This window comes from Eurytemora carolleeae, unplaced genomic scaffold, assembly GCF_000591075.1.
Source record: "Eurytemora carolleeae unplaced genomic scaffold, Eaff_2.0 scaffold171, whole genome shotgun sequence".
Lineage (NCBI taxonomy): Eukaryota > Metazoa > Arthropoda > Copepoda > Calanoida > Temoridae > Eurytemora > Eurytemora carolleeae.
The window spans coordinates 343,886-366,901 of record NW_019396135.1 but is presented as its reverse complement, the minus strand read 5'-3'; the positions used below and the strand labels follow the sequence as shown (position 1 = coordinate 366,901).

The window sequence follows — 23,016 nt, the reverse complement described above, 5'->3', positions numbered from 1 at the left end:
GAGATTGCATCTAATTATATAGCGTGACAAAGAATAAGATTTACGTTGCTTTAACTCTTCTTTCTGCAGACTGCCATAGAGCATTAAACCCATCAATTTCAAACTTTGGAAAATAAATCAGCTTTAATGAATTCATTTGTTTTGTACATAACACAAAAAAACTATATAATGCAATATGAAACATGAAATATGAAATATAAGAAGGTTTACACTATCAGAATATAAAGATATATAAGATAAAATATTGTTCAGCACTTTTGTTAAAGGTTTTGCACTTTTTCTGAAAAGTTTTAGTTTTGCGAATATGTAGTTGTTATCATTCCTAATCTGTCCAAGGTTGAACGGGTACCGTTGTGAATCTGCCATGACCTTCTTTTCTTGAAATTATGCGTACAGAGTCCCTTTAAGTAAATTAAATATCAGTCTTCTATAACACTAGACAAATCAATGTACAAATATTGATTCATTCTCAGTTGTCAACAAGTTTTGTTTTTATAATTTATATTTTCAGATTAAAGATAATGAGGATCTTTTGTTAGATAGAAAGATAGAAAAATGCATATTTAGATAAACAATTAATTGTGATGATGTCACCAAGCGTACAATCAGATAGAAACAGGTAACTGTACACTGTACATTGTACAGTTTAAAGTGAATTGTACAGTGTACAGTTTAAGTTATAAGGTGTTTTTTTACAACTAACACAGTATAGTTTAAGCTGTACAACTGTACAACTGAGTTTAAGCTGTGTTGTGCAGAGACCAGAGCCTGAAACTTAAGACAGGGTATCATTATGAAAACCAGTTTTTGAACCCGGGTTTCACGACTGGGGTTAGGTAGTTTTGTGGATATCAATATTTTTGTGATGAAATATTATTTTATTTTATTTCTCCATATTCTCCATTTTTTTTAAATCTCTTAAATAAAAATCTACACAAATGTTAAGACCCCAAAAAGGAAACTCGGGAGTTTCTTTCAACGATACTCTTTTAAATTTCGGGCTCTGTTTAAATTGTACACGTCTGTACATTGTTTATTATACAGTATAAATTGCACTCCCTTCATTACACTTTTGATATCTAAAATTGTACACTGTTCAGTACAATGTTAAACTGTACACAGTTCAGTCATTTTTTTGTTTAAAAATTTAACATTTGAAAAAATATTTGTGATAGAATTTCTTTCTTTCTTATTTATTTAAATAATATCAACATTTATTTGAAGTTTTAGTGCTTTTTTAATCTTTTAGAATTCTAATAAAGAATAAATCATTCATATTTAAGCCAGAGATAAAACAAATCTAATCTTTTTATAAGCTTGTAAAATAAACTTCTCTTTCGGAGTTCTTTCTAATTCTTAAATTTCTCAGTTTTATTTCATAAATTATTTTCAAAAAAAAGTATTTAATGTGGCTTTTCTCAAAATAGTCCATGGCTATGACTTTGAGATGAAATTGAATTGAACAGCTGTAAAATATTTTTTTGAGATATGGCTAAAAAAGTAGGATCCTTTATAAAGGAATTGAGTCCTAGCCACAATCTCTGATTTTCTAATCTTTACAACCCACTGTCGCAGACCTTAGATATTTTAGACTATGAATTTTATTGAATTAAATTATTTAAGTTTGAAATAACGAAAGTTTACACCATCAGGTTACAAAGGTATATGGATTAAAAAATTAGAATTTGTGACAAAAACTTAATTCCTTTACCATAATTATTACAAATTATATTGAAAATGCAAAGATGAAAAGAATACTTGTTTTGTATGGATTTAAATCTATATTGATGCATGAAAGAGAAGAGAAGAGATAGCTGTATATATTCTATTCTGTTTTATTCTGCTCTATTCAGAACTAATTTCTAAGCTTGTCATCTTTTTTAATCGTCCAACTATAGAAGTGAAAAACTGCAAAAAGATTTTAACAATCTGTTGCAGAATGAGATTAGCAAAATATAATTAGAGCAGGGTGTCAAAAAATCAACAAATTATTATAATCCAAAAGTTCTTAATTTTGTTTTCACTAAAAATTGCATACTTTGAAAAGGAAGAAATTAATTTAAGTGTTAAACTTTAATCCATAATCTCACAACGCTTAAGACTTCGTTCTAGTTGATAAACAAAATGAGAAAATGCAAGGAAAGTTAATTGCAGTTGCGTATACTCTGCGTACATATTGAAACCAGTTCTATCTGGGCGGAATTTGTAAACAAAAATAGACGCATCTGTATTTGTTTAGTGTCCGAGGAGGATAAAAGCATTGAAATTTGACCAGAATATTTCATTGATTTTTTATGTGAAAGATGGATCCCATGTCAGGCTGTAACATCCGTCTTGTGTTAACATTACCGTCCAAAGACAGTAGTAAACTGCAGTACAAAAGACGCGTACACCTCTGAAATAACTTTTCTTGCATTATAACCTTGACTAAACCGAGAAAAAAAAATTTAAGTTTCCAACTATTTTTTTAGATCGAACAGTTTTCACAACATTAGTTCACTCGGATGCAAGGATGGAAAGGAAAGCATGAAAGATGAAGAAAGGAGAAAGGAAAATGAACCTGAATTAATCTGGAAAGAAAGGATGAGAACGTCAAGTTGTAGAAAGGATATGTACAGCAGCAGTACGCTTCCACTTCCAAATAAACATAAGGAAACAACCAATATAATTCAGAATAAATTACAAATTGATATATAGGGTTATCCACAAAGAATGAGACTTTGATTAAATATCTGAAGGTTTAATTTGATGAAACTACTAAAAAAGTTTTGTAATGTTATATAATTAATAAAGTTCCAGCTGATAATAAAATATGAAAAAATAATTTCTGCACAGTCGTCTAATTTTTAATGAATAACTCTGTACAGTGTACAGTTAACACATATAATGATATAATGCATACAATTAAAATTAGTTCGATTCTATGCACGGAGAGCATAAATTATCGTCAATATTTGTTTTATGAGTCATTAAATCAAATCTATAAATTGTTTGTAATTAGTGGAATTTGATTTGTATGAATAACCCGGATATTGGTTGTATAGAACCGGATATCTCGGCACAGTGTATCCCCGGATCGACCCCTTATATCCCCGGATGTTAAAAGGAGCAGGGTGCACAGATATTCACCAGGTTTAATCATCCACAAATCCAGTTTTACTTTCTTCAAATCCGTTTTTTGTTTGGTTAAATTCTGTTTTGTATATCATCCATATATTCGGTGTTTCTTAAATCTGGGGTTTCTTTAGTTAAATCCGGTTTTATTTTACTCAAATTAATATCGTATAATCCGGTGCTATTTTACTCAAATTACTATGGTTAAATCCGGTTCTATTTTACTCAACTTACTATGGTTTAATCCGGTTTTACGTTACTTCCTAAATTCTTTACTACTATTTCTAAATCGTTTTTTACTCTAATCTTATTCTTTCCGGTTCAGATATGATACTACTTAACTTAAATCCGGGAATACTTTTCTTAAATCCGGAAATATTCAACTCAAATCCGGTATTACAAACTTCAATCCGTTATTAATTAACTCAAATCCGGCAATACTTAACTCAAATCCGGCACTAGTCACTACTTCACAGTTTTTCTTTGTGAATTGAGCCTCAGGACACAGTGAATAAATTCGTGAGTTCATCTTTGCATCCGCCCTATAGAACCAGATGTATATATATGTATATATAATATACAAAGTGATCCATGTACAGGGTGTCCCAATAAAAACATGGAAGTAGCAAGACGAATTAAAGGTCGTCTTTGATCTTTGAAATAATTTACGACATGTATTCGTAAAGAAATTTTAAAAGTAAAATTCTAGAGTTAATAACACAAAATACCTCTAGTCTTGGCGTTTCCAAAATGTGGTCTGCTTTTTTGTGCTTCAACGGATATATGAAGATTTTTGTTCCGATTTCGACAATTTTGAATTTATTTAATAAATTTAAATCGGAACGAAATTCTCAATATCTCTGGTAATATTGACAGCACATTAAAAGGCAGACCACATTTTGGAAGTACCAAATCTAGGCGAATGGTCACTGTTAATTTAATCATTGAAGTGAAAGAAGGTGACGCTGCATGTCTCAAATAAATTCCAATATCAAAGACGACTTTCAAATCATTTTGCTACTCTCATGTTTCGTAGGACACCCTGTATGTAATGATAAGATCCTATCGGAGCATGTGAACTGTGCATTGATAGATACAATGATGGCTCTGATATTATGCAAATGTCATAAGGATATCACAATGTAAATTAATGAATGCTATTGTTGCATAGTTTATATAATTTAAATTTTTGAAGACAATTGAAAAACTCATTATTAACCTAAATACTCAAAATAGTTTTAGAGTGGAGCGAAATTAAAGGAATTTTTTACATCATTCAAGCTAATGGTTAATTTAAATTTAATTTTAACATTTATCATTGAAGAATGATTTGAAATTGATATTAGTTCTTTTCATTTTCTTAAAACCCTGTATATGCAGTCTCCATATTAACACCGTGTATATATCTCCATATTGTCATCCCTGTACATATCTCCATATTTACACCCTGTATATATCTCTATATTGACAAACTGTATATATCTCCATATTTACACCCTGTATATATCTCTATATTGACAAACTGTATATATCTCCATATTTACACCCTGTATATATCTCCATATTTACACCCTGTATATACATATTTACACCCTGTATATATCTCCATATTGACATCCTGTATATATCTCCAAATTTACACCCTGTATATATCTCCGTATTGACACCCTGTATATATATCCATATTGTCACCCTTTATATATCTCTATATTGACACCCTGTATATATCTCCATATTAACACCCTGTATATATCTCCATATTAATGCAGATCTGAACAAGGATATGCATAAAACTAATATGTGAGGTTTGGATCGAATTTGTGGATGAAGATGTGATTTTATAGTAGATCAGGATATATACAGCCCACCCCCTGGACTTCTTCAGAGAGCACATAGTCAGGTATATACAGCCCACCCCCTGGACTTCTTCACAGAGCACATAGTCAGGTATATACAGCCCACCCCCTGGACCTCTTCACAGAGCACATAGTCAGGTATATACAGCCCACCCCCTGGACCTCTTCACAGAGCACATTGTCAGGTATATACAGCCTACCCCCTGGACTTCTTCAGAGAGCACATAGTCAGGTATATACAGCCCACCCCCTGGACTTCTTCACAGAGCACATAGTCATGTATATACAGCCCACCCCCTGGACCTCTTCAGAGAGCACATAGTCAGGAATATACAGCCCACCCCCTGGACCTCTTCAGAGAGCACATAGTAAGGTTTAATACTTTTAATTGGAATATGCAGAGGGGTCCATAATTCTGTGGAATAGACTTAAGTTAAAATTTCACAGTGACTTGTCAACAGTCACTTAACACAGACTCATTTAATTAAATACGATCTCAAGCCAGTTCTGTAAAATGATTTTTGTCATTATAACAACATTTAATTCAAATAAATCAGACTGTTAAAATGTCGTCCTCCAATTCCAAGGCTGTTTATGTCGCCCTGCATGTACACAATTTCTAAAATAAACCCTTTGACCAGGTTAAAGTTACTCGGGACAATAAAACGAGGAGTATAAAGTCTGTTTTTGTCTCTGCGCTTGTTTGTATCCGATAAACGCCAAGGGTTATTGAACATCTTAGTTACACATTTTTGCATCTCAAGGATTTCGGTCTAAAGTAGATTTTCAAATCTGCGAAGAACATTTTTTCTTTTTATCATTTGAAGAGCAGTCAGCAGATAGATCAGAAACCAAATATTATTACAAGAATAATACTTGGGAATAACAAAATTTAGAAGACTCGACTTGGCGGCTAAAAAGATGATGAATTACAGAGCAAACCATGACTAGCGTCTCTAAATCAATAGATTTGTGTTTAGAAGATCTGAGATCAACATGAATATGTTATTTCAACAATAAAACCTGATACACAATATTTATCACGAACTTAGAGACAGGGTGTTAAAAAAAAACAGGGAAAAAACTCAAGTGTAAATATGGCAATGTTTATAATTTTAAAAACTGATAATTTCAATTTTGGATTCTTTTTAAAAGTGTCGTGCGCATTTCTACTGTTGGAAAACAAGAGTTATCAGAATTTAACAATTTTAAACCTAGACAATTACAATATCTTCCACATTATTGTTTAGATAAAGGAAGTTGTGAATCGGACATTGCCAGTTTTGCATGGAGGGTCACTTGAAATTATGCATACAGTTCCTTTAAATGGGATGTAAAAACAAACAAGGGATATTGCAAAAAGCAATGTCAGCAGGCAAATCTTCATTTTCATGTTTGGCGTGTTTTGCTTGTACGGTACAATTACAAGTCATGTCTATAGAGATTATATATTATAGCTTAATCATCTTTATTATTATTGTTTTCATTTTTATCATTTGATCATCATCATGTTAAAGTTATCATTATTACTTTTAGGTAACAATGCATTACACAACAGTTCCTCAATCCTTGGTATCCAGGCAGTTAGGTTCAAGGCACTACCCTACTAGGTAAACAATAATAAAGTTTTAATCATTTTTAAGGTAGCAATGTCGATTCACAACGGCACCCTTTAATGCTTATCTGATCAAAAAACTGGGAGATAACATCGTTTTTTTTAATTAGAAAAGTGTTAAATTCAGATAATTTCTCCTATGTTTTTTAAAAACAAGAAATGCGTAACAAAAAGATAGACATAATACATTATTTATCAGTCAAAAATTTCAATGGTATTTTTGAAAATCGGGTACTGCCATCTTTTGATCTAGGGTCACTTAAAATTACTTGAACAGTCCCTTTAAAACTCGTGAAAATGGAAACTTATGAGAGGCACTGGTTATAAATATTTCTAAGTGTTTTCCATCTTTGACATGAAAATGCCAAATAGATTCTAGTACAATAGATGGCAACGTAGAATTTGTACACTCTCAGTACAGCTGTATTCTGTCGTCACAAGTGTCAATTCAGTTTTTCTGTCCGACAAGATCATCAATAATAGTGATAATTTTAGAATAAAGTGCTTTTCTTACAGTAAAATAAGTGCAATTTTATGTGTTCTTCAGTTTCTGTTTTTACACTTTTTTATTTAATCTTGGAAAACAAGTAAACTAATTTGAGAAAATTTCCTTTTCCTTGTTATATTTGAAACTTGTGACATGATGTATAATTGGTTCATTTCTCTGTTGCCACCTATTGTACTTGATAATCTATTTGGAAAATGCCACCTTACATAAATATTTATATTACTTTGCGCGCAACAAAACAATCTAAAATGATGATTAATTCATGCTTTGAAGCAATCATATCTTAAGCCATTTGTCTTGCAACTCGTTTTACTAAATTGAGCGTAGATGTCAGCAGTAAAAAGATAAAATTAATTTTTCTACTTTTTTTAGTTTTCTATTTTAAACTTTTCATGTTTAGATCTTCATTGCGGAGATCTCGACTCCTGGTGTTAGTTAAAGATGGTACAGGTAAACAATAAACATTAATGTTGAGAAGAAAATAATTTATTTGGTGTACCGTCCCGTTCTACCCTCGATAGTTTATATACAAACTTTGCTCTAGTTCTGCTGAAAATATAATCCGGTACTTCAATTGAACGGGAGTTTTCAGTGAATACACATGCTCTTCAAATTCAAAACTCTTGAAAGTAAAATTCTTTAGTTAGTTTTGTGTCAACTAATAAACAAAATACTTTATGTGTATGTATATATTTTACCCAGAGAGTGTTCAGTCACTTGAAATACCCATGCATTTCTATTATCTAGAAATTACCTATCTGTGTTTAGGATAAAGTACTTATGTTAAATACCTAGAAAGTACCTATATATGTTAAGTACCTAGAAAGTATCTATTTATGTTTACTATCTAGAAAGTACCTCTGTATGTTTAGTACCTAGAAAGTATCTATTCATGTTTACTACGTAGAAAGTACCTTTGTATGTTTAGTACCTAGAAAGTACCTATGTATGTTTAGTACCTATAAAGTACCTCTGTATGTTTAGAACCTAGAAAGTACCTATGAATGTTTAGTACCTAGAAAGCACATATCTATGTTTAGTACCTAGAAAGTACCTCTGTATGTTAAGTATCTATAAAGTACCTCTGTATGTTTATAACCTAGAAAGTACCTATGTATGTTTAGTACCTAGAAAGTATCTACCTGGTGTGGTAGAGAGAGAGAGGATTGGTATTCTCCTAACCCTGGTTCAACTCTGCTCTGGGTGTATAGCTACAGCTTTAGCAGTCTGGAGGTAACTAAACCATGAAATCAAAGATAAAATAGACAGGACACAACTCAATATATCTTTACTCAACTGTTTCCATCTACAAGGGATTATTCCTTTTTAGAAGTCTAAACACAAACTATTACACTATTTGGAATTAAGAACACAACGGAGTTATTCTTAAAACTCAAATGGTTTTCTAAAAGAATTGAGCCTTTGCAACAAACTCTAATTTTCTAATCCCAATATCTTTGCATTCCAATGTCGTAGACCTTTAAAATTTCAAACTATGACTTCTGTTAGATCAAATAACATAAGTTTGAAATATCAAAGGTTTACGACATTGGGTTTGAAAGATATAGGGATTAGAAAATCAGAGTTTATGGCAAAGAATCAACTTCTTTGTCCACAATGAAAAAAAAGATGCTTAATTTTTAGATTCTTTACATTCGCAAATAATCAATGCCACCCTTTTGCAATTTAAATATCAATGCCCCCCTGTTGAGTCCGAACGCTAATATCTGTTGAATCCAAACTCTAATTCTTGAATTAGTGCGGATATAGAACTATCGTTCACGTTCTTCTCGAATGGTCTTTCTTCGGTCAACACAGAGCTTGTTCGTACTTAGTTAATAAAATATCTCGCCTCTCGAATATTCGTGAAAAGTTAAATCGCTTAAAATCGAAGTCTTATAGCTCTGGACAGCTTTATTCCTTTATGTAAGTACTCAATAAGGTTGAATTTGTTTTCTATCTAGATCTTTTCCTTCCGTTTTAGTTTGGCGAATTCGTCTTTCTCTTTTTCTTTCTAGTTAGAAAATAAATCCAACCTAAAACCGAATCTGCATGTTCATTTTTCGTAAATCTAGTTCGCAGTTTGTGTTTCTTTCTCTTTGTGACTAATATTGTTTGAAATTCGCGTATATGTTTATTTGCAATCAAAGAATATTAATTTTTTGCGAAGTAAAAGTCAGCTAAAAACGTAGCAAAAAATGTTAATTTGAGTAACTAACTACCATGTTGTTCTCTCTGTTTAATATCTGTTCAAGGAATTATTTTTAATCTAAATGTTCAATCAAGCGAATATTCATTAAAGGGAATGTTGACGCAATATCAAGTGACCTCCCATCTTAAGGGTGACATCTCAGATTCACAACGGAATCCCTGAAACCCAATTATCTGAGGAAAGATGATCAAATTATCCTTTTTTTATCTGAAAATTGACCAAATCCGAAAGAGTATTCAAGGGTGTAACTGCTCTGAATAAAGTATCAAAAAAACAATTCGATAAACCAAACAAATATTTCTGTTGAGTTATTTATTAAATTGTGATAAACTCTTTGAATACTGTGACTCATTATAATGATTGGGTTGAATTAGATTAATGCATCTGACTGCCTGAATTATTATATTTTGGCTGAAGACCTGAAATACCTGGAGATTCCATTAGTCTCATTACACAATAGTCAGGCATTCCAATTTACAGATACACTGTCGGTGGGGGGGGGGGAGGAGAAAAGGGGGAGAAAAGGGGAAGAAAAGGGGAAGAAGGAGGAGAGAAGGGAGTAGGAGGAGAAAGGGAGCGGGTAGGGGTCGGGAGGAGAAAAGGGAGTAGGGGTCTGGTGAAGAAAGGGGGTAGAGGGAAGGGGAAGCTTGGAGAAATGAGGAAAAGATGGAAATAAAAGGGAAGGGAATTGGGAAAAATAAAAAGGGGAAGGAAGGGAGAACAAAATTTAAATAATGTGATTTAGCACTAGCTTAGAAACCCAGCTTTTCCTCAAAAAAATATAATCAATCTACAGTGAAACCCTTAATACCGAATACATCGGAAGAATTTATCAAATGTCGTCTTGACTATTTTTCAATGAGTTTTTTACTATATTACGAAAATTTTACTATTTGCGAAAATAACTAAATAGCCATGAATATGCGGGAACAGTTTTAAAGAGTTCCATACAATCATTTAATTAAAAAACTAAATATCTGCAACATTCCATTATCGGAAAGTGAAGAATACGACATTTGATGAATTCTTTCGATGTATTCGTTATTAAGGGTTTCACTGTACCAAACTTAGAATTTTTTAGTCAAGCTAAAAGAATTCTTATGGATCTACAGAGTGTCACAATAAACATGGGAATTCAGTGACGAATTCGATATCGTCTTTTTAAATAATTCTTTGATTTAGTATAGTGATACCTACTCAGAAAGCTATCATCTGTAAGAGTTTCGTCTGCTATGTTCACATTTTGTTTGTTTATGTTTTTACTGCATATGGTTGTACTTAGTAAAACAAGAAAATTGCAGTATACAAACAGAGTAAACTTGTCCGTCTTCACTGTTCATCTTGTAGAGATATTAGACTCATCTTTACAGTCTTATACACTTTTCATAAAATAAACTCTAGCAGACATAAGAATATTATGGCTTTTGAAATTAGGTATTACAATGCTAATTCATAACAAAGACGATATCGAATTCGTCACTGAATTCCCATGTTTTTTGGGACACCCTGTACCTAGTGCCCCATCTAAACTTTGTGGCAAATATCGGTCAAAGGGTTCAGGATGGTGCTGTGATTGCACATACAAACAGACATAGAAACACAGATTACAATTTAAAAAAAAACAGATATATGATTTTTAATAATGTTCAAAGCAAAAAATTATGTTTGAATTTTAATTTTTTTTGTCTTTATTGATGCAAGAATGTTTTTGCTAATTTTAGGATTGTTAGCCTGAGTAATTTATCCAGATATGAAGATTGGCCTTACTACAGCGGACTTATGGTATACTTGGAGTTTTAAATTTTGTTCAATAAGTTATCATAATTTTCAGTCTATTTAGTTTTTTTTATTTTTTATTCATTAATTTTGTTCTGAAATTAACAGTTTCCTTGATTTTGTCAATTAAATTAAGTCCCCCGAGTTCAAAATCCGTTTTTTGTCTATTCCTTTAAAGTCCATTAAATTTTTCCATTAAAATAACAGTTCCTTCGTTTTTACATTAAGTTAACAAACCCCTTAACCTGAATGTCTATTTCAATAATAGTCCCTTTATTTTTGTCCATCTTGTTCAAAGTTCCTGAACCTGAATGTCTATTCCGTTAACAGTCCCTTTAGTTTTGTTCCCTTTTAAGTTAAAACAAACTCTTTAGTTTTGTCTATTAATGTTTTTTAGTTGATAGTGTTAGTTTAGTTAAGGTTAGTTTAGTTAAGGTTAGTTTAGTTAAGGTTAGTTTAGTTAAGGTTAGGTCCAGTTTATTATTTATTAGAAATATTTGTTACATTGATAAATAATTATTAAGCTATTTCTAAAATTCGAAAATGAGGAATATCCTCCCCCTCGGCCCCTTCCCCTTCTCTAGTTTCACTAGGGTTAACCTGGACACGTTTACCTAGGTCCTGCTCTCCGGGTGGTTTGGCTTAATTCTTTTATTGAATTGCAGGTATTCGAATTAAATAGTTTTTTATACTGAAAGTATATGCAATACAATAACATTAAAAAATTTCGGAGTTTTTAATTTTTCATTGTTTTTTTTTACAGATTGAAATTTGTTTATGCGAAATTTGATAATTCTGACCGCCATTTAACTTTCCTGATCCATAATTCAGTCGTATTGACGTTTATCGGACACAAACAAACAGACAAGGCAACAAAAAATATGTATATATGGAATAAAAATAAAATTTGATTTTTTAGATATTTGTATCCTGGGGTCTCTCATCATCCTTGCATCTTCCCAATAAAACCTTACCATATTGTAAGTTTTAATTATAAACACTGGATCACTACATGTACTTCAATATTTCTATTACTATTATTATTCCCAACCTTCATCCTTCCATCATTTTTATCTTAATTTCCATCTATTCCATCATTGCACTCCTTTCTATCTTTCTTACTTTTCCCATCCTTCTCATCCAAATTATTTTCTGGATTATACATCTTATATCTTTCCATTCTCTCATTTAACCAAACCTTATACAATTATCACATTTCTCATACTTATCGTCTTATTCATTACATTCCAATCAACCTCATCATTACTCAATCTTCTTGCACGTCCGATCCGTCTTATCCATCCTTCCATTCACCCTTTTATTCATCATAAAGTACTTATCCATCTCATCCGTCTTATCCTTTCTTTCTGATCTGTTTTATCCATCCGATCCACTCGTCCTTCAAGCCGACTCTATTCTATTATCAACCTTAAAATTCTTATCCTTCTCATCACTCCACTCAACCTTCTTATTATTCTAAAAGATCACATCCTTCCTATCCGTCCCACTCCACTCAACCTTCTTATTATTCTAACAGATCACATCCTTCCTATCCGTCCCACTCCACTCAACCTTCTTATTATTCTAAAAGATCACATCCTTCCTATCCGTCCCACTCCACTCAACCTTCTTATTCTTCTAATAGATCACATTCTTCCTATCCGTCCCACTTCACTCAACCTTCTTATTCTTCTAAAAGATCACATCCTTCCTATCCGTCCCACTCCACTCAACCTTCTTATTCTTCTAATAGATCACATTCTTCCTATCCGTCCCACTTCACTCAACCTTCTTATTCTTCTAACAGATCACATCCTTCCTATCCGTCCCACTCCACTCAACCTTCTTATTCTTATAATAGATCAGATCCTTCCTATCCCTCCCACTCCACTCAACCTTCTTACTCTTCTAAAAGACCAGATCCTTCCTATCCGTCCCACTCCACTCAACCTTCTTATTCTTCTAATAGATCAGATCCTTCCTATCCATCCCACTCCACACAACCTTCTTATTCTTCTAATATATCACATCATTCCTTTTCATCACATTTCACTCAACCTTCTTATTCTTCTAATAGATCAGATCCTTCCTATCCGTCCCACTCCACTCAACCTTATTATTCTTCTAATAGATCACATCCTTCCTATCCATCCCACTCCACACAACCTTCTTATTCTTCTTATTCTTCTAATAGATCACATCCTTCCTATCCGCCCCACTCCACTCAACCCTCATATTCTTCTAATAGATCAAATCCTTCCTATCCGTCCCACTTCACTCAACCCATCCGTTCCACGCTAACAACCCTTGTACCCATCTTAACCCTTTTCATACCCGATATAGTTCTCATCCATCCTGTATTATTATTTATTAACTGTCTTTATTACTTCCTGTGTGACACACACCGGAAGTGAATTTTGTTCCTTTGTCTGAAATTTGATACAGTTTCATCATATTATTGCATATCCTGGGATAACTTTCTCTTACAAGAAGAAACCCTATCCAACCTGTCTACAATATACAACAACCAAACAACTTAGTTATTAAGCAAAGAAACTAGTCACAATAAAAGCAAACAAAATACTAAGCAATTTAGAAAGCAAGAAACCAGACATTAACGGATCAACAAACATAGATCTAAACGTTAAACTATCAAGAAATCAAGCAAAAACCATACATTCAAAAGTTCAAGGCAGAAGCCTTAATTTAACCTTGATCGATCGTCATTCTTTAAGAGCTTCAGGTCGACTTTACAGTCTCAACCTTTGTGTGTAGCCCTGTATCTGAAGGAAATGAAAATTGAAACCAGTCTATTTGAAATTTCTAGCTAAAAATAATGACCTACAATTCGTCTAAGTTTGGGTTTTAAGCAAATATGGTTCCATTTAGCCATATTTTCATATCCCCAACACACTGCCCTGAGCAACAAATCCTCGAACCGCGTCATCGTTAAAGTTAATTGTACACACTGCTTAAACACATCTTAGACATTTTTCGGGATTTCTGTTTTAACAAGAATTCGTGATTAGCAACAGAGAGAGAATTTTTAATCTTATACATTCTCAGGACTTAATTCACGTAGCATTTAATGCTTCCACTCAACTCAAATAATACAGTCTGAAATATACGTTGTTCAGCATATTTTAAGCAAGGGAAAGTTTTTTTGTTGCGAAACAAAAATATTTTAATTATGGAAATAATGACGCATAAACTTTAATTTAAAAACTTTATTTAAATATCTTTTTAAAAATTTTAAAAATTTTCAAAAAGAGTTAGGTTTTTTAATCTGGTTTAATAGTGTAGTAAAAAAAAAGTTGTAAAAGCATAAGAAAAATGTTAATATCCTTTGCACTACACATAATAATCAACAAAATTATTAAATCTAAATAAGTTTTATAGATAACTAGTAAAATGAGAATCATACGATGAAAGGTTATCAAGTTTAAAAATAATAAAATATTAGTTTCAAATCATAAAGAGTATTTTAAATCATAAAGAATATTTCAAATCATAAAGAATATTTCAAATCATAAAGAGTATTTCAAATCATAAAGAGTATTAAAAATATTTCGGTTTAATTAAAAATTAATAACGTCTTCTAACACAACAAATTATTTACAAAACATAGAGTGGCGCGAAGTGTTCTAACTTTAGAAGTTTTGATAAGAGAAACGCCTTTCCGGTATTTAAGAACAAGAGAGTAAGAGCGCGGAAATAAGGAGGGGAGGGGGGAAGGGGGGGACAAGGAATGGAAAGCGAAGGGGGAGGGGAAGAAGGGAAAGGAAAAAAGAGGGGGTAGAAAGAGAAGGTAGAGGAAAGAAAGAGGGAAGAAAAAAGTAAGGATGGAGAGAACGGATAGAAGGACAGGATAGGATGAGCTGTTTGTTATCATTTTGAGACAATTTTGCTTTTGTGAAACAAAACTAAGGAACATATTGGAAAGTGTGTTGGAAGGAGAGGGAGGGGAGTAGGATGTGGGAGGAGGGAGAGGGGAGTAGGGAGATCGGGATGTAGGGGGTTAGACTGTGTATAAGGGTTAAAATTGCAAGCGGAAAGGGAAGAGGTTAAAGAAAGGAAGGGAGTTTTCCCTCTGATCTTTCATTTTTAACCAACAACAGTTTTATAGAAATAATAATTTGTTGCTGTTTTTCTTTATGAATCCGCTAAATTTAAAATTCGACGACAATTCTACTAAATTACAATTACATTTACAATTCCACTACAATTCTACTAAATTACAATTACAATTACAATTCTACTACAATTCTACTAAATTACAATTACAATTACAATTCTACTAAATTATAATTACAATTCTACTAAATTATAATTACAATTAGAATTCTACTACAATTCTAATAAATTACAATTCTACTACAATTCTACTAAAAATTATAAATATTTTACGAGTATTGTCAATTAAAGTAATAACAAAAAAAGCTGATAAAGACGAAGTATTAAAACCAAATGTCAACAATGTGATCTATAAAAAACTGTTTCAAAATTTAAGATTATATTGTTAACGCTTTGGTATTGGAACATTTCAAAGAAAAACATTGCATAGACAGGACATTTCATAGAAAGACGTTCAAAGAAAGCCATGTTATAGATAGGACATTTCAGAGACAGGACATTTTCCTAGATAAAGCATTTCATATTGCTAGAGGACATTTCATAAAAGACATTTCATTTCAGGACATTTTTTGGAATTAAGGACATTTCATGGACAGGTTATTTTATACATTATTCTAAAGAAATTTAGTTGCAAATTATTTAATGTTTAGATTGGTTGTGTGGTTCTTTCAAGTCTTGGAGCAGTTTCAAGCCTAGTTTCAAGTATCTGCTATACTCTTCATATCATTACATATACATACAGTTCATGTCAGGTATTCTTCACATCATTTCATATACATACAGTTCATGTCAGGTACTCTTCATATCATTACATTTACATACAGATCATGTCAGGTACTCTTCACATCATTACATATATACATACAGTTCATGTCAGGTACTCTTCACATCATTACATATGCATACAGTTCATGTCAGGTACTCTTCATATAATTACATATACATACAGTTCGTTGTCAGGTACTCTTCATATCATTACATATACATAAAGTTCATGTCAGGTACTCTTCATATCATTATATATACATATAGTTCATGTCAGGTACTCTTCATATCATTGTATATACATATAGTTCATGTCAGGTACTCTTCACATCATTTCAAATACATACAATTCATGTCAGGTACTCTTCATGTCATGTTTCAAAACCCTCCATAGTTTCACATATCCATAAAAAAAGTTCTAGAAAAAAATAATTTAAACTTTTTTTTATTTTTCTGTCTGATTTTATATCAATGCCAGATAAAATGGAAATACACTGAAATTTCAACCAACTTTCCATTTAAAAAAAGGAGGTATGCAAAATTCACATTGGTACTCATTCCACCTTTTATATGATCATTAATTTGGAAGATATAGTTTTTTTCTTTGCTTGAAGAGTGTTTAATTCTGATAAGTTCCTGCATTCTTTTGAGAGCAGTATTGCGCAAGTAACTTTATAAAGACACCACATTCGACAAATTTTCTAAGAGAAGATATCACAAGTATTCTCTGTATTATGAGTCAAATATGCCAATCCAAACCTCTTTAAAGGACGCTAAGGGACCGCCTGACTGGCCAGTTGAAACATTGGAATCTTGTGTGTGTTTATCCTCTACACCTCTCTGGAGAAATGGAGAACTTTTATATCCTGCCTCAACCTGTCTCCAGGTACTTAATAGAGTACTAGTAAACCTGGTCTCCAGGTACTACATAGAGCACTAGTAAACCTGGTCTCAAGGTACTACATAGAACACTATGTAAACCTGTCTCCAGGTACCATATAGAGCACTAGTAAACCTGGTCTCAAGGTATTTAGGATACATATATAGAGCACTTAAGTAATCCTGGTCTATAGGTTACAAGGATACAAAGAGAACTATGAAACCAGGTAACCAGAGCTAAAAACTTTAGAATGAGATATCCTTAATCTCGAGTACTTAATCTAAGTATCCAGTATTTGATTTTCTTCTTAAACCATTTTCGCTTGTATATTGTAGAGAAAAATTAAAAACCTGATATCCAGGTAACCAGGATACTGAAAGAACTGCTATTTTATAATGTAGGTACAGGGTGTCCCAAAAAACATGGGAATTCAGTGACGAATTCGATATCGTCTTTATGAATAATTCTTTGATTTAGTATAGTGATACCTAGTGAGAAATCTGTAATCTGTAATAGTTTCGTCTGCTATGTTTACATTTTGTTTGTTTATGTTTTGACTGCAACCGGTTGTACTTAGTAAAACAAGAAAATTACAGTATACAAACAGAGTAAACTTGTCCATATTCACTGTTCATCTTGCGGAGACATTATAGACACATCTTTTCAGTCTTTTACCCTTTTCTTTAAATAAACTCTAGCAGACATAATAATATTATGGCTTTTGAAATTAGGTATTACAATGCTAATTCATAACAAAGACGATATCGAATTCGTCACTGAATTCCTATGTTTTTTTAGGACACCCTGTAGGAGTACTAACCCTAAAGTACTAACCCTAGTCTTCTGACAGAATGCTAAACTAATATTTCTAAAATGTTGCCAATTTAAAGACGACATTTTTGTGCATTCATACTATTTATTGGTTTAAACACCGAAACAGAAGACGCTTAATGATTGAAAAGAATGATATGCTTCTTATTTCTTTATTTTCCAAATTTAAGTGTCTGTCAACGAACTCATTTGCTTTAGTTTGGTCCATATTTGGTTATTTTTGAATTTTTACTAAGAGATGACATTAAAAAAATATTTTTTTTAATTTGATGTTTTTGAGCTGTGAAATCTTTCTATACATAAATTAGTAATCTCTGTTTGTTTGTACAGTAATAACCAAAAAACTCTGGAATAGGAAGTTAACTTTTAAACTAAAGTAATGGTTTTAAATTATCTAAATAGTTCAATTAACATTAGTTACAGTAATTGTGAAGTGTAAACAGACACATTTCCCTTAATACTTGAATTAATAACTATTTCCTAACTAAGTAAAGCTATTTCCTTGTAACAATATAAAATGCAGTTCAGTATTGTTTTAATGTCGTCTTCCTATTCTACAGTTTTCTGATTATCCTTGTATGTCCAATCATAGTTAATAGGACAAGTAGAACACGGGTATATGTATACTGTATAGTCCTGGTTTAAAAATTCTTGTACAGGGAAAACTAGGGCAAAGCCCCGCCAAGTTTGTCTTTAAAAGGGACAATTTTGGAACTAAGTTTACTGTTTTACTTTTTAATAAATGTCCAAAATTACTTATTTTTTTATTTCTAGATTGAAAGTATTATGCCATCATTCCTCAGCAGTCTTCTTACTCTCAATATAATCTCTTTATCTTCATGTCTAGGCTTTCTCATCCTTCTTTCATCATCATCCCAGGTAAACCTCATCCTTCTCATCCTTCTTTCATCATCTTCCCAGGTAAACCTCATCCTAATCATACTTCTTTCATCATCATCCCAGGTAAACCTCATCCTAATCATCCTTCTTTCATCGCAATCCAGGTAAACCTCATTCTTCTCATCCTTTTTTCATCATCATCCCAGGTAAACTTCATTCTTCTCATCCTTCTTTCTTCATCATCCCAGGTAAACCTCATCCTTCTCATCTTTCTTTCATCATCGTCCCAGGTAAACCTCATCCTTCTCATCTTTCTTTCATCATCGTCCCAGGTAAACCTCATCCTTCTCATCCTTCTTTCATCATCATCCCAGGTAGACCTCATTCTTATTATCCTTCTTTTATCATCATCCCAGGTAAACCTCATCCTTCTCATCCTTCTTTCATCATCTTCCCAGGTAAACCTCATTCTTTTCATCCTTCTTTCATCATCATCCCAGGTAAACCTCATCCTTCTTTCATCATCTTCCCAGGTAAACCTCATTCTTCTCATCCTTCTTTCATCATCATCCCAGGTAAACCTCATCATTCTCATCCTTCTTTCATCATCATCAAAGGTAAACCTCATCATTCTCATCCTTCTTTCATCATCGTCCCAGGTAAACCTCATCCTTCTCATCTTTCTTTCATCATCGTCCTGGGTAAACCTCATCCTTCTCATCCTTCTTTCATCATCATCCCAGGTAAACCTCATCCTTCTCATCTTTCTTTCATCATCGTCCCAGGTAAACCTCATCCTTCTAATCCTTTTTTCATCATTATCCCAGGTAGACCTCATCCTTATTATCCTTCTTTCATCATCATCACAGGTAAACCTCATTCTTCTCATCCTTCTTTCATCATCATCCCAGGTAAACCTCATCATTCTAATCCTTCTTTCATCGTCATCACAGGTAAACCTCATTCTTCTCATCCTTCTTTCATCATCATCCCAGGTAACCCCCATCCATATCTCCTCAACATATTGGGTAACCCCTATCCTTATCTCCTCAACATCTCGATAACCCTTATCCTTATCTCCTCAACATTTTGGGTAACCCCTTTCCTTATCTCCTCAACACCCTAGGTAACCCCTGTCCTTGTCTCCTCAACATCTAGGTAACCCCTATCCTTATCTCCTCAACATCTATGTAACCTATATCCTTATCTCCTCAACATCTAGGTAACCCCTATCCTTATCTCCTCAACATCTAGGTAACTCCTATCCTTATCTCCTCAACATATTGGGTAACCTCTATCCTTATCTCCTCAACATATTGGGTAACCTGTATCCTTATCTCCTCAACATCTAGGTCATCCCTATCCTTATCTCCTCAACATCTCGGTAGTCCCTATCCTTATCTCCTCAACATCTAGGTAACCCCTATCCTTATCTCCTCAACATCTCGGTAACCTCTATCCTTATCTCCTCAACATATTGGGTAACCCCTATCCTTGTCTCCTCAACATCTAGGTAACCTATATCCTTTTCTCCTCAACATCTATGTAACCTATATCCTTATCACCTCATCCTCCCCCCTCATCTTCAATATCCCCCCCCCATCATTCCAATATCTCCTTCCATGAACACTCTCTGCTTTTATTTTTCTTCCTTTGAAATAAAAATGAAGAAATCTTTGAAGCGTGGAATAAACGACGAGAAATATTGAACTTTATTCGTTCTTTTATTCTTTTTATCTATTTGAATTTATTTGAATTTATTTCGTATATATTTTATTATATTTTATTATATTGCTGGTGTATTCAAATTCTATAAAAGGATCTAGAAGTAGAGGTTTTATGTGCATTCTTAATTTAATGGTTTCTTTGAAAAGAATAAAATATTTTTTTATCTGATTTCTAACTCGTCCTTAAATGTTTTTATGTTAAAATCGAATTGGCGAATTAATAATCCGAAATTCTTTCCATTACAACAACAAATTACTTAACTGTTTCATTTAGATTTTTAAAGTAATTTTTTCAATAAAAAGTAATTTTTGTTATAATTTCAAGTGACCTTCCATCTTATTAATTTAATTAATGTAAAGTATCATCGTTTTCTAGTTTCAAAAGTGATTAATTCTGATAATTTCTTCCATGTGTGTCAACTGCAGAGATGCGCAAGCAAATTACTTTATATTAGAGAACCCAAATTTCAAAATAATCGAATTTAAAACTATGGATATCCCATTTAATCATGATCAGACAAAGCTTTTTAAGGTAATGCAACTTTATAAAAACACTAGTTTTAAAACCCAGTTTTGCCGTAAAACAAAGTTTTTTTTATAAAAGTCAAACTTTTTTATCAAGAACTTTTAAACCAAACTAAGAAAATTCCCGTTGTTCAATCAAAATTTTCGGCAAATCAGTTTCAGGGATTTCTGAGTTATGATGATCGGACAAACAAACAAACAAACAAACTACGTATATTTATAGATAATAGAGTCATTTGAAATTACGCCTACATAGTCCATATAAGTCATTAAGAGTTAAATTGAAATTTATATTTTTTCAGGTTCAAACATTTAAGAATTGGAGAAAGCAAAACCAAACCAAACCTTCCAGGTAAAAATCCAAACTGAACTCAATGTATTACAGTGAGAACCAGAAAACTCTAAAATAGAAAAACGAATTTTAGACTTAAGTTATGACTTTAAATACCACAATGAACATGTAACCCGACAATTTTGCAGTGAATACAGACCTATCTCACTGATTAAGGGATTAAATAAGTTCAAATAAAATTATTATAAAATCAAATACACTTAATCATTTCTTAAGATAAGATAAGATAAGATAAAATTTAATGCTAAAATACATGTATCTGTGTACAGAACGAGTTTACAATTACAAATTGATGATTATATCAACAGAAATTAGGTGGGAAATAGCTCTTGGCTGTTTTGATTATTTTTTCACCTAAGTTTAATAATGATAACAACACATTTCAATTAAATAGATTTAAGGAGAGCTATTAGAGATCAGGGTGCAAATTTATCTTATGCAAAATAGTATATACATTAAATAGAATAACTAGAGTTTAAAGTAATTTTAATGTCGTCTTTCCATTCCAGCTTTTCTGGTTCTCACTGTATGACCAATGCAAATTAAAGCATTTACAAATAATAATTTAAAACTTTTTTAAATTTAAATTTTTCTTTTATGCAGGAAGCAGGGCGCTCTGGTTCCGATGCTATGAAGGAAAAGAGAATAAGAAAGTTATGAAGAATTCACAAAAGATATAGTTTTATATAATATAAATATATGCAGTCAGCACACAAATTTACATATGAGCTTAGATACACGTTTTTGTTGTAGAAATATAAATCATCTTCCAGAATTTTTACTTATCCTTTAATTATCTACGGTTCGATACAGATCATTTAGATAAGACTATAGAGAAGTCCTGTTTTATTACGGCGTGCAAAAATCAATCTGTTATCTAGCTATCTGGTCTGTATTTGTCTAGTTTTAATCATTATCCATCAAATAACGAGACCGGGTCAAATTTTTAGTGTTGCTAGTTTCCCGACCTCTGATTTTTCAGATAGTTTCTCCATTTGTGTACCAATGGATATGCAGATTTTAAAGGGACTGTAAGCGTTATTTTAAATGAACCTCAACGCAAAGATAGCAATCCCAGATTTACAAGGTTACCTTGAAAGCTTTGTCTGATCAAGTATAAATTAGATATCAATGTTATTTAAATCTGTGTTTCTTTTCATTTCCGATTTCTCTGCGAAAGTGACTTGCGCATTTCTGGTTTTTAAGAAGTAATGGAACAACTCGCAGATATAAACATTTTTTTAGTCCAAAAAATGACGGTTTCTTACACCTTTTTGATCAAATGAAATTTTAAGCGTACTGTTGGAAATCAGGTATTGCCATATTTGTATGGAGGGTTACTTGAAACTACGTTTACTGTCCCTTTAAATAGGTAAAGCGCCTTTTTTCTTAGTACACAAAAGAATGAGATACCATTTTTGTTCTATCTGTTAAATCTGTGATCAACTAATACAAAAATTCTTAAATTCTTGCTCACTCTCTGGCATCTTTTCAACCGTACAGTAAAATTAGAGTTTAAAATACGAGTTGTTCCAATAAACATGGAATAAAATGACGACGTTTCACGACCTGCAACATTTAGGGAATCTAGGGATCTTTAAAATTTTGTCTGTTGTTTTGTAGTTTAACAATTATCAGGGAAATTCAGAATTTTGTTCCATTTAATTCTTCAAATTAAAATGATTATATTTTCAATATTTCATTTTTTTAGAGGACAGTCGTACAATCTTACACTTCCTTTACTTCATAAAAAATTAGATAATTTGGTTTCAGTTCCAAAAAGGATCAATGGACAATTTAAGAATGTTTGGAACCGTTGAACCGTCCATAAAAATATTTTAGAAGAGAAGCTGAGAACCAGGGGGGGGCAAGGGGGGAGAA

The 23,016-nt window shown here is 32.3% G+C and overlaps 1 protein-coding gene across 2 annotated transcripts; it reads left to right on the top strand.

Annotated features, from left to right (window-relative positions):
• Window positions 1-515: 515 nt before the first annotated feature.
• Window positions 516-21,910, top strand: LOC111695986 (uncharacterized). 2 transcript variants are annotated; one of them, XM_023465487.1, is made up of 15 exons: window positions 516-619; window positions 2,472-2,652; window positions 3,045-3,132; window positions 4,962-5,014; window positions 6,507-6,580; window positions 7,494-7,543; window positions 8,218-8,326; window positions 11,027-11,087; window positions 11,700-11,746; window positions 12,001-12,061; window positions 15,866-15,967; window positions 16,750-16,866; window positions 18,466-18,570; window positions 21,086-21,135; window positions 21,739-21,910. In XM_023465487.1, exons 1-15 carry the CDS (start codon window positions 585-587, stop codon window positions 21,767-21,769), a joined length of 1,164 nt encoding a protein of 387 aa, XP_023321255.1. In that variant the 5' UTR covers window positions 516-584; the 3' UTR covers window positions 21,770-21,910. The 2 variants fall into 2 exon arrangements, with proteins under 2 accessions (XP_023321255.1, XP_023321254.1); XM_023465486.1 differs by having other exon boundaries at window positions 4,959-5,014.
• Window positions 21,911-23,016: the final 1,106 nt, after the last annotated feature.